We start from the raw sequence: 16,452 nt of genomic DNA, 5'->3' as shown, positions 1-16,452 counted from the left end.
ACTACAAATAATATATGCAACCCACAATAATTATTAGAAATAAAATTTCTAACATCAAGAACTAAAAGAAAATTGAAGTGTTGGTATATATAGAAATTAAAATTGATAATTTTTAAGTATCAATATATACTAAATGATAAAGTTTGTGAAGCCAAGAGTGATATTTTAGTATGCTGTATTTTCCCGCTTTTGTGTTTATCGCAAGAAATTAGTTGGAATATCACAAAATTTTCCATGGTTTCACAATTTTGTAGCCGTGGCAAGTGTTTACAGGAGCTACTTGATACACTTTGAACTTGAATAGTATACTGTTGGATTTATAGGCAAGTGCACCCAAGTCTCTGTAGTATAATTAAAAAGTTGTCGAATCCTCAGGGACTTGTGAAGTAAGCTATGATTTCTATTATACTAATAGATGAGATATATATATATATATATAAATCAAAGAGGAATACACAGGAGTTTGATGACTACATTAATCCCAAACCTAGAGTTTTAGCTCTCCATGGTACAAGAAATCACAAAACAACAAGATGAAAGGTAGAAGAAAGAGATCCTCTGAAGAATCGCGTCCTCACGAGCTCCAAAGTGCTCTGTTTCCTCGTTCCTCTCTGTTCTTCCCTTCGTACAGCTTCTGATCCCCTTTTTCTCTCTCCTCTACCCTTTTATAAGTGCTAGAATTAAAATAGAGTAGGCAGGAAAGAGAAGAATCCGCTCAGCGCCTTGAAACGGCTGAGCGGTTTGAAGAATTCTTCACCATGAAGTAATCTGAAGGGCTGAGCCGTTCAAATCCGCTGAGCGCCTTGGAGATTCTTCACTGTTAAGCAAGGACAAGGGACTGGGCGCTTCATATCCGTTGAGCGCCTAGGAGGCAGAGAATACTCCTTCTTCCAGGGCCAAATCCGCTCAGCGCCTTAGAGTGGCTGAACGCCTCTTCTTTGCTACATTTGTTAAAATCTCTGGCTTGAAAGCGCTCAGCTGTTTCAAGGCGCTCAGCCGTTTGCCTCCAGATTCAAAAACTTGAGCTCTCTGGCTTGAAAGCACTCAGCCGTTTCAAGGCGCTCAACCGTTTGCCTCCAGATTCAAAAACTACAAAATAAGAGGAAAATCTGATCAAAAACTCATCACTCCATGTAATAATGTAAATTAAGAGCCCCTCTTTGATTCTTAATGTATTTGCCAAAATTATATCAATATATATACAAAAAGTGTGTTAGATAAGTGTCTCAAATTTAAATTTCATCAAACTAATTAGACACTTATCATATACGGGTAAAGCTGAAACAAGCTTCTTGGAACAATGTATTAACCTGGTAGTTATGCAGAAATTCTGGAATTAAGTGGCTTCGGATTTTTTTATATACCACTAGTACCCTCCACTTGGAGACCATTTTATTTGAGTAACATAGGCCTATTAATTATAAGTAATAAAATTCTTTATTTTTTATTATTTAACACAATTATATGCTTAAAAATTAAATTTATCTTATTAATTGATCTATGTGTTCGTAAATAGAGTTTTTAATTAACTTTGAGAACTTTTTATTCATTTTTTAAAATTAATTATAAAAATACTTCTATTTTTGTTTTATTTTCATTTTATTTCTCACTTTGTATTTATTTGACTTTTGACAAGTGTTTCAGTTGTGTCAAGTAATAAATGGAAAGTCTAAGTATCAAAATCATTCAATTTTAGTAATTATCTCCAAAAGTACTTATAGGAGACTAAAATATATAGAAAAGAGAAATGAAATAATTTTTTTTCATAAGTTAAAATTAGTTTATGTGTAAGCTATTTTGTAAAAGTTATCTTCTATTAACTTTTCTAAAATCTTATTTTTTTACTCATGCAAGAACTAGTTTTAGCTTATGAAAAAAGTTTGTTTAAATTTTATTTTTTTTATATATTTTTTATCTATTAGTATTTTTAAAGAAATTTATCTAAATATATCCTAAGTCTCTTAATTAAAATCTCAACTTCTTAATAAATTTAATTAAACAAGTTGGATTTGGATAAAAAGTTTTCATCACCAAACTCACTATTTGAAAACTAATTTTGTTCAAAATCACCAGGTAAAATGAGTATAACTAACTCCTCTCCCTAGACTACATTTCTCTTTCTTCTGTCGGTATTATGTATACTTTCCATATTTTGGGCTTCCCATGAATAGAGCCCACCAGCTGATCCATGTCTTGCACACCTTCATCTTTTACAATAGCACATATTAAATTAATCCGTTGTGGCAGACAAATCTCTTTTAAACTAATTATTGTTTGAATTCTTGATAGTATTTAAAGCCCAAGCATTTAGGGGGTTTAAAATAAGCAGAAAATACAGAGCGCAAGAAGACACATGATCAAGTGTGGACCGGATGTGTATACAAGAAACTTGAACCGAATGAGTTAAGGTGCCAATTGTATGACATAAAGAAGATAAAACCAGATGGTAGAGAAAATTATTTTAGGGTGTTAATTTGATAGTGTGTAACAGAGTAAGTGTCAAGTTAGAATCATAACATCCTTTATGGTATAAAGTTTAGCAGTTCTAGCTAGTTTTCCTTTGTTGTTTTTGAGAATAAAGAAATGCCTAAGCATCATTATTTGATTGTTATTTATGGAAGTCGGTAGTACTTGGGGTTGGAGGTTTAAGTTGGTGTGCCACTTATAAGTTGCCAAAGTCTTTTTTATAGGTGTTGTTTTTCCTTTCTTAAAGATACCTCTATTTGATCTGACATATTTGCCATATATTATTGTCTTTCAAATTGTGCAATCGTTATATTGAGACGAGCGTCCTTATCATGAAAAGGATTCAGAGTATGCAATGAAAAGATCAAGGATCATATATCTACGTGCTTCCTCGGTTGATGATTCCAGTTTTAAATTACACTTTGGTCGAATGCCCGAATCATCAATCTTAGTATTTCGTTGTTTATTAATTTTGAAAATTAATTTTCATCATCTCCAATTTTAATTTTTCTTTTAGGCATCTTTAAAATCTAGTTGTTTAAAACAACAACAGTAATACATGGACACCTTTAACAGTATACAAACTCATTTAACACCTCTTTTTCCATTATTTTTTTTAATCACATATTACACTGTCATTCTTCCCTTTTCTGTCTTTCTCTCATGATGTAAACTAGCATTTGATGTCCCGAAAACATTATTCTCTCAAAATATCCACAAAACATTTAACAAAACCTGTATCTTGCTCATTACTCGTTTGAGAGTCTAATTTACATCTCTCAAAATGTCTAATATTGCTGTTTTGAACTTTTAATTTACATCACTATAATTGTCCTGGCAGGTAGGCTCACGCTGTATTTGAGTAACTGGGCTTAGCAGCCCAATTTGATTCCCCAACTTCTGCTGTGCTGTCCGGAATTTCTGCAATTATTTCGTATACAGGCCCAGGCTGTCCATTTTCTTGTCCCTCTTCTCCTTCCGTGGGAAAGGTCCTGCTTAAATTCAGGGACTTTTCAGTCAATTCACTATCTTTCCTACGTGATTCATTGTTAAACCCGTCTCTATAATCACTTTCCTCGTCTCGCTCGTTGTTAATTGAACTCCCTACTAATTCCATATTCCTCCGCGTTCGTTTCAGCACTGGGCTGAAGGACCCAATATCCGTTCTTCGATGTGAATCTAATGGCTCCTTTGGAACTTTAGACCTGAAATTGTTCTTCGATGGAGGAACCCTGGTGCAGAATACTTCTGCGAAGTTCTTAATTATCCCTCTGTTATATGGGTTGACTTGGTGGTTATACCGGTATCTAAAATTTTCGTAAGTAGACTGCACATAAGACAATGAATTTTCATCAACATACGTAAGAAAACCAAACTAGAAATGGACTCTGATGTTTCATTGTTTACATGTTGTATCCATGTAGCAGACTACATGGTTTCAAACGTGGAATGCAATAAACGATGATTGCATGCTTACAAAAATAGTGAAAAGTCAAATTTAAAGTTTGAAAGGATGATGAGGGCTAGCAATTCACTCTTAAACACATTTTATTTTTAGTTAAAATTTATTTAAGACTACAAAATCAAGAAAGACTTATTAATAAAAAGTGGAATCTAAAAAAAAATTGTAATTTTCAATAAATTCTAGTTAATACTAAATCCCGTGTTTAAAAAATTGTATTGTTAGCATTTCTCTCGAAAGGATTATGAGCTGGATGGCATTCAAACCTGGTTTGTGCTGATGAGGTAGGTGTGGAAAACAGTGAGGCCGCCAACAAACCAGACACAAACGAAAGTGTAGATTATTAGCGCAATGGATGCTATAGTTTTGGTCATTGCTTTCCAAATTGATATTTTCTCGGAGTCCTTGATCCTCCTAATGTAGACCCAGCAAAAGGCATGCACGTATAAGCAAAGCAGAGTGGCAGACAAAATAAACATGTAGTAGAACCGGTAATTTCGCTGCAGCCAAGTACATAAAAAAAAAAAAAGAAAAAAAAAAAAGGTGATTCAGCAACTTCCCGATTATATTCATATCTAATACAAACATGATTGTTTATTAATTGGTGCTGTTCCGTTATACCTCGACGAACCAAAACAGGTAATCAAACAAATCTTATCAGAACAATAAAAAAAAAAACTGTTGTTTGTGATGTGCTTGTCGCATTGTAAGTGATAACAGACAATTGCCAAGACACGTACAAAATAATCATCAATTACGATTTTTTCTCGAGGGTAGATAAACTATGCATTCATTCAAGAATATGATCAACATACTAACAATTACTATATATATAACCTATGATTCTATGGGCAATGACTATCTCTCCTCCGATAACAATTTATGTTGACTGCGCTTTCAATTAATTTTATGTATTATCTAAAGTTTCCCATCAAAGGAGTATGATATTCAATACGGTTAGCAAATATAATTACTAAAAGCCTGCCTATCTCTTTCTCAATGGTAATTCTGATTATGCCCACATCTATTTTTTGTTAGCAAGTGACCAAGCATTTGAACACAGTAAACTAATCATTCGAATATCCCAGTAAAAATTTACAAGGCCAAGAAGATTTCATCAAATAGTAAATTAGTGACATAAAGAACAGCATTTAAATTAGAAGTAAAGCGCAAAAAATAATCTTCTAAATTCTAAAGACTGAGAAATTGTTCCTTGGATACCATGAATGTTAAGTTGTGAAACAAAGGGCGTTACCAGTCCAATACACTGACCCACCCATGGGCAGTGATGATCAAATCTCTCCACGCAGTTATCACAGACTGAACAGTGAGAAGCGCGGATGGGTCTATAGAGCATGCAAGTTTCACAATATTTGGTTTTCACTATTATACCATTGACAATTACATCCTTTGTTCGTGGTAAGCGTGACAATGGATTTGTTCCATTGATGCTGTCAGTCCAGTAATAATCATCTAGCTCCGGAGGATGAGCATTACGAGGGACTATGCCTGGATCTCTTGATGAGGTCACTACAAGGGTGACCAGAACCTGTGAATACATTTCAAGAGTTAGGAGCTGGTACGGTGGCCAATGACACAGATTGTGCTGTAACAGATCTTGATAATCACGTCATTTTTTGGTCATTTAAGTAGAGGCAAAAAAATACTAGAGTAGTGCATCCTAGAATTTGTTTATCCATATATATATAGTTGCCCACAAATAATTGATGATGGCATTAAAATTATGAAAGTCTTGGTACAACAACTAAATGCTAAGGTTTATATCTTATTCAGTGCGTAGTTAAGAAAGCAGTACAGATGATTTTTATATCTGACTAATATTAATAATTAGAATCTATGAAATTTTGCTTCACTTCAAAATGGTACTCTCTTCTTTTTCCCTCTCAAAACTCTGCCTCCTATTAGCATTTGTGTCATTGCGTGGCATACTAGCCAGTAGCATAACAAGAGATTCATTTAAGTTTATCGAAATGTGGTTGGAATATTAGCAGAAAATCCAAATGTTATCTGAGAACAAAGAATAAAAGTCTAAGAAAATAATGTTTTTCACTTCACTAAAAAAAAGTTCCTTTCAAAATATAATGGTGTGTTTTGAATGCCTTTTGACTTTTCAGCCATTCACCTGTATAATTTTATTGAATTTATTACATCGTTTGTAATAGAAAATGATATGTAACCAAGACTTTTAACATCAATTGCACTATATGCAGAGTAGCAGACACAGTATTAATGGATTGAAATGGAAAAATGTATTTTTGCTTTAGTCCTTTGCTTCGAGATGAGAAGTCATCGTTATCATCATTCTTATAGCAGGATTTTCTAGACATGCCACGTTAAAGAAGTCAAAGCTAACATGTATATTTGGATCGACTTAACTTATCGAAAAAAAGGGGCATGATTCCCGAAAGTATAATTAAATACACATATTCTCAATATCTTATCAGATATTGTATTTGAATCAATCGAATAGAGAATCCTAGTATACTAAAAATAAGAGTTTATAAAGGTAAATATCGACACAGTAATATAAAAATGCGAAATTACTCTATCGTGATCCTAGGTTTTAGGGCACCTCCTCTATCAGATTGTACCTTGAAGCAACAAAGCGATAGTCATTCATATATTAAAGGGGAATATTAATACGCATCGCCTAAAATAAATAAATAAAAATATTTATCTCCTACACATTGGCACAACATTTTCTTTTTTATAACAAAGAAATGGATATATAAAAAAAATATGAAGCTTACGATAAGATGTTAATGTTGCGGATAGAGTTAAATAAAGAATTAGAAACATACATGTGTTTTTTTCTCCATTTCATTGCTACCTAATTTTCTTCTAATTAAAATGAACATAGATGAATGGAAGATGGCATAGAATAAGAAAGAAGACATACGAAAAGTGTGAGAGCAATAGCTACAGCCATTATTGACCATCCGGAGTAATGAGGAAAATCATCTAACAGTTTCCTAGCAACCATAGCACAGAACACAGCGACAGGGACGAGCACAAGAAAAACGGATATAAATATAGATTTGACATCAGGTCCAAATATAAGTCTCCCTCCAAAAAGAAAAACCTGAAAAAATTGAAGAACGAATTGTGACAGCAAAATTCAAGTATTCAGTTAAGAAACAGCGCATGAGTTGAAAGACCTAAATCGATGAGAGAAAAGTGATTGGGGAAAAGAAGAGAGAGAGTTGCGTGTGAGTTACGTTACTGCCTTGCCAGACGCGGTAGGTTCTGACGAGCGAGGGAGCGGAGGTGGCGCCGGAATCTGGACTCTCCGGCGGCGGCATTGTATGCGTGTGGGAATTATAGAGTTATGACAATGAATTGAATAAATGAATGAATGAATGAAAGAAAAATGAAGACACGAAAACAACGACGCCGCATCTGGTCAAAGCCTCCAAGGGTGAACCAAAGGCCATGTTTTCTCTCTCCTCCTTTTTCTTTTTTAATTTATTTTCTCGCCATTCCTTTGACTTTCCAAATATTCTTTCTATATATTTTCATTAAATTCCTTTTTACTGAATAATATCATTAACTTTTGGTTTAATACCAGTGGAAAAGGGTTTTTGACGGACATGAATCTTGTAATAAAATTAACGGTATTAAGTTTGGATCCCATTTATTTACACGCTATAGATTTTTTTTTTAAAATATTTAATTGTTTCATTTAAAAGTTTGGCAAGCTAAAAACTATTTACATGACTTATTTTATAAGGTCTATAAAAAGTCTAATATATTTATGAGGAATAATAATATATTTTATTAATATACTCAATTTTATTTTTTTAAGAATTTATTGAAAAATATGACATGAAGAGAATTATTGAGTAAGATGTGAGGTTCATCAAATTTTGTATTTTTTTAATAAATTTTAATAGGTAAAGGTGACAATGAATATAATTAACTCCAAAATAATTTGAAATTTAATTTAATATTTAACTCATTAAATTTGATTAATGAAATAAATGAGTTAAATTTAAGTTAAAAATTGAATTTGATATAATTTGAATTAAATATAATTCAACTTGTTTAGTTCATAAATTGAGTCAACATATAAATATATCATTTGTGTAATTAAATTTTTATTTAATTTTAAGTTATTAAAATTTGAGAAAAAAACTCTTCAAACCTTAGTTGTAAGTTAGTATTAATAATAATAATAATAAGTGAAAAGTTTAAAATTTTATGATTATGAATTGAATTTTATATTATTTTATCTAAGATAAAGTAAATTTTACTTATAAAGATTTTAATTGTAATTGTATCTCTTAATAATTATATATTGTCATTTTGCAAAATTAATAGAATAAGTTATATTTTATCTTAAAAAATAAATTAAACAATCATTTTATCTAAAAATTTATTATTAAATTAAAATTTTAAATTGTATAAAATAAAAAAAAACTTTTAATTCATGTGATTCGAACTAATAAGTTAAATCAAGCTACTAGAGAGTTTAACTGAATCAAATTTGAGCTAGAAAAAATGTTCATATCAAACTCTAGTAGAGTTACAAGCTAGATTAAATATTATTGAGTCGAGTTGAGATAAATTGAAATTGATTTAATTTGACTCATTTCCAACCCTATTTACAAATATAAAAAGATAAATTATTTATCATATTAAATATAAATAATATTATATTATATGTTAAATAAGTCAATTTATAAGACATTTTTAGAAACATAGTTATTTTAGTTAAGAACTTTTCGAAAAACATAAGTCTAACTTTTTAATGGAAAGGTTGAACCATCTTTTATAAATGTGTTCATTGAATCATTTCAACAATCTTGACAATCCAAATCGAACTAATTAAATTAGTTTGATTTTTTGTTTGTTTGAATCCAATCTAAACAAAATCAATTAAATTTGATGTTGATTGGTTTGACTATATTTACACATTAAAAATTTAAACTAACTTGAACCAAATTAATTAATTTATATAATAATTATTTTTTTAATTAACAATTAATATATATGTATCATTTTGATTATTTTAGAGACGTTTTTGTATTACAATATATAAATATTTTCTTCCCTTTTTCAAATGCTTAAAAGAAATCAATAATAATTATATTATAATATATTGAATGTCATTTTCACAAACGGTAGTGCCTTTGAAATCTTTAAATAAGTTTAAAATAAAGTCAAGAGGAACTATATTGCAAATTTATCAATTTAACTAATTTATGACAATATATCAATTTAGTTAATTTTGAAAAAACTATTAACTTTGAATTTTTTTTAAATTCATTGAATATTCGATGATCCAAACCGAACAATCAAATCAACATCATATTGGTTTAATTTGGTTAAACAAAAAAAAATTATCAAACTCAAACCAATTGAATTAAATTTTCACTTAAACCTAAATGAGTCCGACCCGTGAACATTCTTACATTTTCTCTTAGTTCTTAGTTTCACACTTTCTTATGTGTATAATTTTCGTTATACTTTTAATTGAATGATTTTTGTTTTAAATTTTATTATATTATGTGTTAAAATTAATTTTATTCACATAAGACATTTTATATTCAATTGAGAGTATAATTTATAAATCATTATCTATACATCTTTACATGTTATAAAGAGAATAGACGCTAAATAATCATTTTTTGTCTCCTTTTCTAGTGGACCATCATACTTCTCATTTGTTAAGAAAAAAAATAAAAGAAATAATCTCTCATTTTTTAGGTAATCACCCATAACTACTCATTCAATTTATCTTATTTTATTTATAATTTTTAAAACTTAAGAGCCACAGAGTGTTCTTTCCCTTATCTTAAATATAAAAATGATACCTCCCGCTGGTTTCCACATTTTTTAAAGATACCTTTTTATTATATATTATTTTTTTCCTACCATCATATCCTTGAATGTTTGTTATACAAAAAAATTAATTATCATCCATTTTATCAATAATAATTATCATTTAATTTTATAATTATTTTATTAAGATTATCTCTTTTTTTTTTTTTATAACTATATATATTATCTCATTTGATCTATCTATTATAATATCTATTACTTTTATTTAAATTTTTATATTATTTTGAAACAAAAATACACATATGCTCGATCCCATATTATTTGCATTAGTAATAGTGTGGACACAATATTGATCAAAGTCGATAGGCAGTCGTTGGAAGTACAAGATACACTTGAGAAAGGTAGGTTAATTGTAACTTGACTAGAGAGTCTAGAGTAAAGTTATTTTATAGCTACATCAGGGCAATCTATTGCTTATAAATACCTTGATGCCATTGAATTAAGTAAACATTAATTAACACATACCTTGATGGGTTAGGATTGACTTGAACGTCAAAATATCCATAACTTCACTCGCATCAGTTTTCAACTCGGTGGGCACACCAATCAAATTAAACCGATCTTAATTGAATTAATTTGATTCAATTTTTTTAACACCAATTCCAATTTTTGGAAAAAATCAAAACTCAAATCAACCTAATTAAATATAAAGCAATTAAAAATTAATTTGAAATAAAACCCAAACCAATCCTCCTGATTTGTTACCTTCCCTGTCAACCCAAATTTATCAAATCCCATCTTTGATCTTTTGCCATTACTCGTTTAAACTTTTAATTAGATCTCCAAAAGTTATAACGTTATGCATAGTGCAACCGGCTGAGTTATTGGGCCCAGCAGCCCAATTTGATTCCTCAATTTCTGTTATGCTGTCTGGAGTTATTTCATTGTCAAATCCATCTCTATTATCACTTTTTTCCTCTTGCTTTGGTTCATTGTAACTCCTTGAATTACTTTCTTGTTCCTTCTCTCTTTCTATGTGAACGATCGTGCTTAAATCTAGGGACTTATCGGTCAATCCACTGTCATTGCTTAAATCATGTTTATAATTACTTTCCACCTCGTTTGACTCTTTGTAAACCGAACTGATCTCTACTAATTCCATATTCCCGGGATATGAATCAAATGGCTCCCATGGAACCTTAGACCTGAAATTGTTCTTCGATGGAGGAATTCTAGTGCAGAATACTTCCCTCAAGTTGTTAATTATCCCTCTGTTATATGGGTTGTCTTGTGGGTCACACGGGTACTTAATGTTTTCGTAAGTAGACTGCACATATATAAGACAAAATGAATTCTCATTAACACTATTAAGAAAAATGAACCACATTATGTTTCACTGTTTGCATGTGCCATATCATTCATATAGCAGACTAAGTCATGTAGAATGCAATAATTGATGTATATGAGTCCAAACCTGGTTTGTGCAGATGAGGTAGGTGTGGAAAACAGTGAGGCCCCCAACAAACCAGACACCAATGACGGTGTAGATTATTAGCGCAATGGATGCTGGAGTTTTGGTCATTGCTTTCCAAATTGATATTTCCTCCGAGTCCTTCATCCTCCTAATGTAGACCCAGCAAAAGGCATGTACATATAAACAAAGCAAAGTCGCTGACAAAATAAACATGTAGAAGAACCTGTAGTTTCGCTGCAGCCATGTACATACAAGCAAAGGGTAAACAAAAAAGGTGATTTAGCACCTTCCCGATTATATTAGTATATACTTTAATACAAACATGATTGTTTAATGTTTATTAATTGTTGTGCCCTTGTGCTTGTCGTATTGAAAATGATATTGGACATGATCGAAGGTAGAAAAATACCAACATGCAAAATAGTCACCAACTATACGATTGGGGGGAGGGGGGAAGAGGATATATATATAAGAGTATCTATTCAAGAATATGTTGAGCATACTAACAAATACTATGAACTTGTGCAGACAAGAAACTTATAAACGATATTTAGTGATAACAAATTAAGGGACGTTTGTTACACGATAAATCTTTTTCATATTTGGGAATTATGAAGAATGGACGTTACCAGTCCAATACAGTGACCGAGCATGGGCAGTGATGATCAAATCGGTCCACACAGTTATCACAGACTGAACAATGAGAAGCGCGGGGGGGTCTATAGAGCATTAGGAGTAAGATGTACAGATGTTAATGACAAAGATTCTGCCTTCATAACCACATCCTTTGTTGCTCAAATAAGTAGAGGAAAAAAAAAATGCAACAGTAGTGCACTTCGGAATTTTAAAATTCAATTATAAATTAGCTAAAAAATTTAAAAATTATAAATTAGGGACCAAAAAATTTAAAGTTTATAATTAGTAAACTAATTGAATTAAAATTATTTGATAAAATCAGTTAATAACTTAATTGATAAATGTAATTAAAATGACAAAAATAATATATTTAATTATTTGAGATAAAACAAATTTCAAATAAACTACTTCAAGTAGTATAAAAAATAAACTACTAATATAAACTCATCTATTAAATAAATTAATTTTAATCAAATTATATTATAAAGCATATATATATATATATATATATATATATATATATATATAAATATAAACACTCATAATAACGAGTTTCCAATATCTACTTTTCAGTCATTCACTGTTATAATTTTATTGAAACTTTACATCAGTAGTAAATGAAATGACATGCAACTATAAGAACTTATTGGTAACGAATTATAGGGAAAAAAAAACTCACATGTCACTCATAAAACATTGTTTCTACAAATTTTTCTGCGAAATTTTATCTGTAGGTAATACTTTCATGGAGAATATATTTTTTTGAATTTTAAAATTTGCAGGAAATTTTCCTGCGAAATTTCTTGCAGGAAAGTTTCTTGCAAAAAAAAAAAAATTGCAAAAAAGTTTCATGCGAATTTTTTGCAAAAAATTCTGCAAGAATATTTTTTACGAAAAAAATTGAACAAATTATTATAAATTCTATCAATAATTCTTCAATTTTTAAATGTTCACAATGAGAATTTATCTGAAGCATTTGTTTCTATGCCTCCAACATGTGATACATAATCTTTTAAATTCTAAGATTGTAGATTATAAGTCTAACACTCAAGCATACAAATCAACTTGTAAGGTAAGTGTTGCTCTAACTTATATACTCTTTAATTGTTTTATTTTCAATCAATGTGGGACTTGAGGTTTTTTTAAAATATTAAATTTATAAATTTAAATATTTTTTTTATATTTTCTGTGGATTAAAATTTACAGGAAAATCCGCAGGAAAAGTTACTTGTAAAATTTTTCTACCATTTAGTAAACATTATTTACGAATTTATTTTTGCAAGAAAATCTATAAAAAAGCAAAATAAAATTCTTACAATATTTTTTATAAATTTTTACCATGAAAAAAAAATTGTGAATATTTTTTTACAGAAAAATTTGCAAAAAAAAATTTGAGAATATTTTTTTAAAAAAAATTCACAAAAAAAAAATGATAATTTTCTAGTAGTTTCTTCTGAACATCAATTGTAATGAATGTAGAGTAGCAAACACTTGCAAGAAAGACAGAATAAGCAGAGAATTTTAAGTGTTATGATAATTGCAAACAGAGTGCGCCGATGGTTGGAAATGGAACAACAACGATGATTATTTAATATTCTATTTTTCCAAACACCAATCATACTTATTATTTTTTCTATTTCTTTCCTTTTATTAAATTATATATCACTTATTATACCTATATTTTCATCATATTTTTTTATCTTCCATTCAGTAAGTATCGAATAACATTTTAAGTACTGAAAAATATGCCTTTTTGCTTCGGTCCTTTAATTTGTTGCGAGATGAGAGATTGTCCTCATCGACATTGAGTAATTGAGCCCGGCGTTAAATTGTTTTTTTTTTAAATATCTGTTAAGAAAAAAGAACTTATTGAGATTTTATAGGTATTTCGGTAAGAAAAAAAATTAATGATCAGAAACTTATTGAAATTTTAGAGGTATTATAAAATAGAAAAGTCTTTTATTTTTAGAAAACTCTGAGTTGCTTATAAAAAAATAGTTGCTAAATACAGATGAAGATTGAAGTTAAAAAAATATTTTATAATTGTAACCAAGTACAAATCAGCTTATACTTATATAGAAACCTCTTTAAAATAAATCACTTTTTTAAAATCATTTTTTGTCTAAACAAAGGACACATATATATTCATACATTATTTTCTTTTTTATCTGGCTTTTAGATATGTTTATTTAAATTTAAAAGAAGTGTTTTTAGATAAGTATTTCTAAAAAAATATTAATTCTTTAAGAAGCAGATAGAAGTTTCTTCTAAAGAGAAGTAGAAATTAAAATTGTTTATTAAGTTTAAACAAACACATAAAAAAACAATATTTATTTTATTTAAAAAAAGCACTTTATATATATATATATATATATATATATATATATATATATATATATACTTAAACAAACAAACCCTTTATCTTATTTTTTTTAATATTATTTCTCTTGATTTTTCATCATATCATTTATCATTTTTTTTTAATTTTTTTTATCTCTCTTTCGTCTACTCATACACCCTAAAAATAAGGCGTATAACGATTTTTTGCCTCATGATTTTCATAGCAAGATTTTATAACCACGTGAAGGCACTTATTCTTATTTTGCATGTCAAAGGCAACATGCATATTTGGATATTCAATTAACCTTTGGAAAGAAAGAAGAAGAAAAAAACAGCCTGATTTCTTCAAAAATTAATTAAATCCAAGCATGCTCAACATCTGGTCATATCTTGCATTTAAGGCGATCAAATAGAGAATATCCTAGCTATATATGCTATCATAAATAAGAGTTTAATAGCGTAAATATCTTGAAGCACCCTCATATCTTGAAGCAACAAAGGCCATAGTAGTCACTCATATCTAGAAGGGGAATATCAATATGATATATTATGCATCGCTTAAATAAAATTAGAAAGAGAAAATCGTATTATCATAAGAGGGGGGAAAATGCATGATAATAGGCTAATGCTACGGATAAACATAATAAAGAAAAATTATTTTAATTTGTCTTTCTACCATCCATTTTTCATTTTTTATTCCTACTTCAATCCACCTTATCGAAACAAATGTCGTTAAATAATATATAAAAATAAAGCATGGTTTCATCGATAACGAAGAAGGGAAAAAAAAAAAAAAAAAAAACTTACGAAGAGTGTGAGAGCAATGAGGAGTGGCATTATTGAGCATCCAGCGTGAGGAGGAATATGATCTGAGAGTTTCCTGGCTACCATGGCACAGAACACAGCGACAGGGGTGACAATTAGAAAAATGGATACGAATATAGGTTTCACATCAGGCCCAAATATAAGCCTCCCTCCCAAAAGAAATTTCTGAATTATTCAGAATTAGAAATGTTAAAATATTATTGAAAAAACAAAATTCAATTATTCAGAAACCGCATAGCGTGGAAAACCAATTAAATCCACTTACGTTATCGCCTTGCCAGACGCGGTACCTTCTGTCGGAGTGAAGATTACAGTTAGACTGGTATGCCATTGAGAAATGTGAAAAGTAATACAAAATGAAATTATATATAAACGGTATACAATGTTTCTATGTAAAAACTTAGTACAATGTCAATTAGTTTTTTCTTAAGAAACACAGCTTAAGAAAAAAGTGAATTATGAATTCTAATGCTATACTTTAAAAAAAAGTTAATTATGAATTTAATTTCACTCTATAAAAGTGATTTATAAGATAACTATTATTCTCTATTTATATATATATATATATATATACTATTTCAATTCATAATATTTATTCTTCAATATATAACAAATTTAGCCAATATAGAAAATATATAAAGAATAATTAAAATATATATCAATAATCTTAATCAATATTGTAACCATGTATGATATATACTATAATTGTTTAGAATTACCGAGATAAATGATTGAATTTCGATCCACTGAGAATCTAGCAAATAAAGAGAAGAAAAAAAAAACTATCTTTATTCCATTGTACCTAAATTATTTGTGATGAATGGAATAAAATAAAATAAAGTTTTTAATATTTGCACTGAATTTATTTATATATATATATGTATATATATATATATATAATATTTGAAGCTGAATTTAATTAAATAAAATAAAGTTTTTAAAAGGAAATATGTAATTGATGAAGAGTTTAAGAATTATTAAATTGCAGAATTTTATTGTACGATCTATTGTGTTCAATAATATAAGAATCATGACGCTTTGAATATTAAGCTCATTAAATCTTTTTTTTTTTGCCACATTATTATTAGAAAAGACTAATTAAATATATATTAATTCTCATACTTAGTGGTAGAGAGTTGAAATATACAATGTTTTTCTCATAAATAATATTGTCAAACAACATGAATAGGCTAGGTATACTCACTTGAATCTATGACCGTTGTTTGCAACTTGAATTTGCATATCTTTATAGTAGAGTAAATTACATTGATAATTAATTATGATAATTATTAATTAACTAGATGTTTTTAATTATATCTAAGAATAATTGTGGTCATTTTGTCACAATGTTCACAAAAGGATTTTATTTTAGTAAAAAAAAAAACTTTTTAACATGTTTATAATATATATATTTCATAAAATAACCCATATGCTAAATCAATCT

The 16,452-nt window shown here is 29.0% G+C and overlaps 1 protein-coding gene and 1 pseudogene across 1 annotated transcript; both read right to left on the bottom strand.

Annotated features, from left to right (window-relative positions):
- Window positions 1–3,034: 3,034 nt before the first annotated feature.
- LOC109816435 (putative protein S-acyltransferase 5) lies at window positions 3,035–7,365 on the bottom strand. The gene is made up of 5 exons (XM_020381450.3): window positions 7,168–7,365; window positions 6,849–7,031; window positions 5,184–5,477; window positions 4,195–4,428; window positions 3,035–3,793 (listed from the first exon to the last, which is right to left on the bottom strand). The coding sequence occupies exons 1-5, from the start codon at window positions 7,249–7,251 to the stop codon at window positions 3,314–3,316; spliced, it is 1,275 nt and encodes a 424-aa protein (XP_020237039.1). The 5' UTR covers window positions 7,252–7,365; the 3' UTR covers window positions 3,035–3,313.
- Window positions 7,366–8,964: 1,599 nt separating this feature from the next.
- LOC109816447 (putative protein S-acyltransferase 5) lies at window positions 8,965–15,339 on the bottom strand (annotated as a pseudogene).
- Window positions 15,340–16,452: the final 1,113 nt, after the last annotated feature.

Source organism: Cajanus cajan, chromosome 2 (genome assembly GCF_000230855.2).
Source record: "Cajanus cajan strain Asha chromosome 2, NIPB_CcT2T_4, whole genome shotgun sequence".
Taxonomy (NCBI): domain Eukaryota; kingdom Viridiplantae; phylum Streptophyta; class Magnoliopsida; order Fabales; family Fabaceae; genus Cajanus; species Cajanus cajan.
The sequence above is the reverse complement of the archived record's forward strand: the minus strand, read 5'-3'. Positions and strand labels throughout refer to the sequence as shown.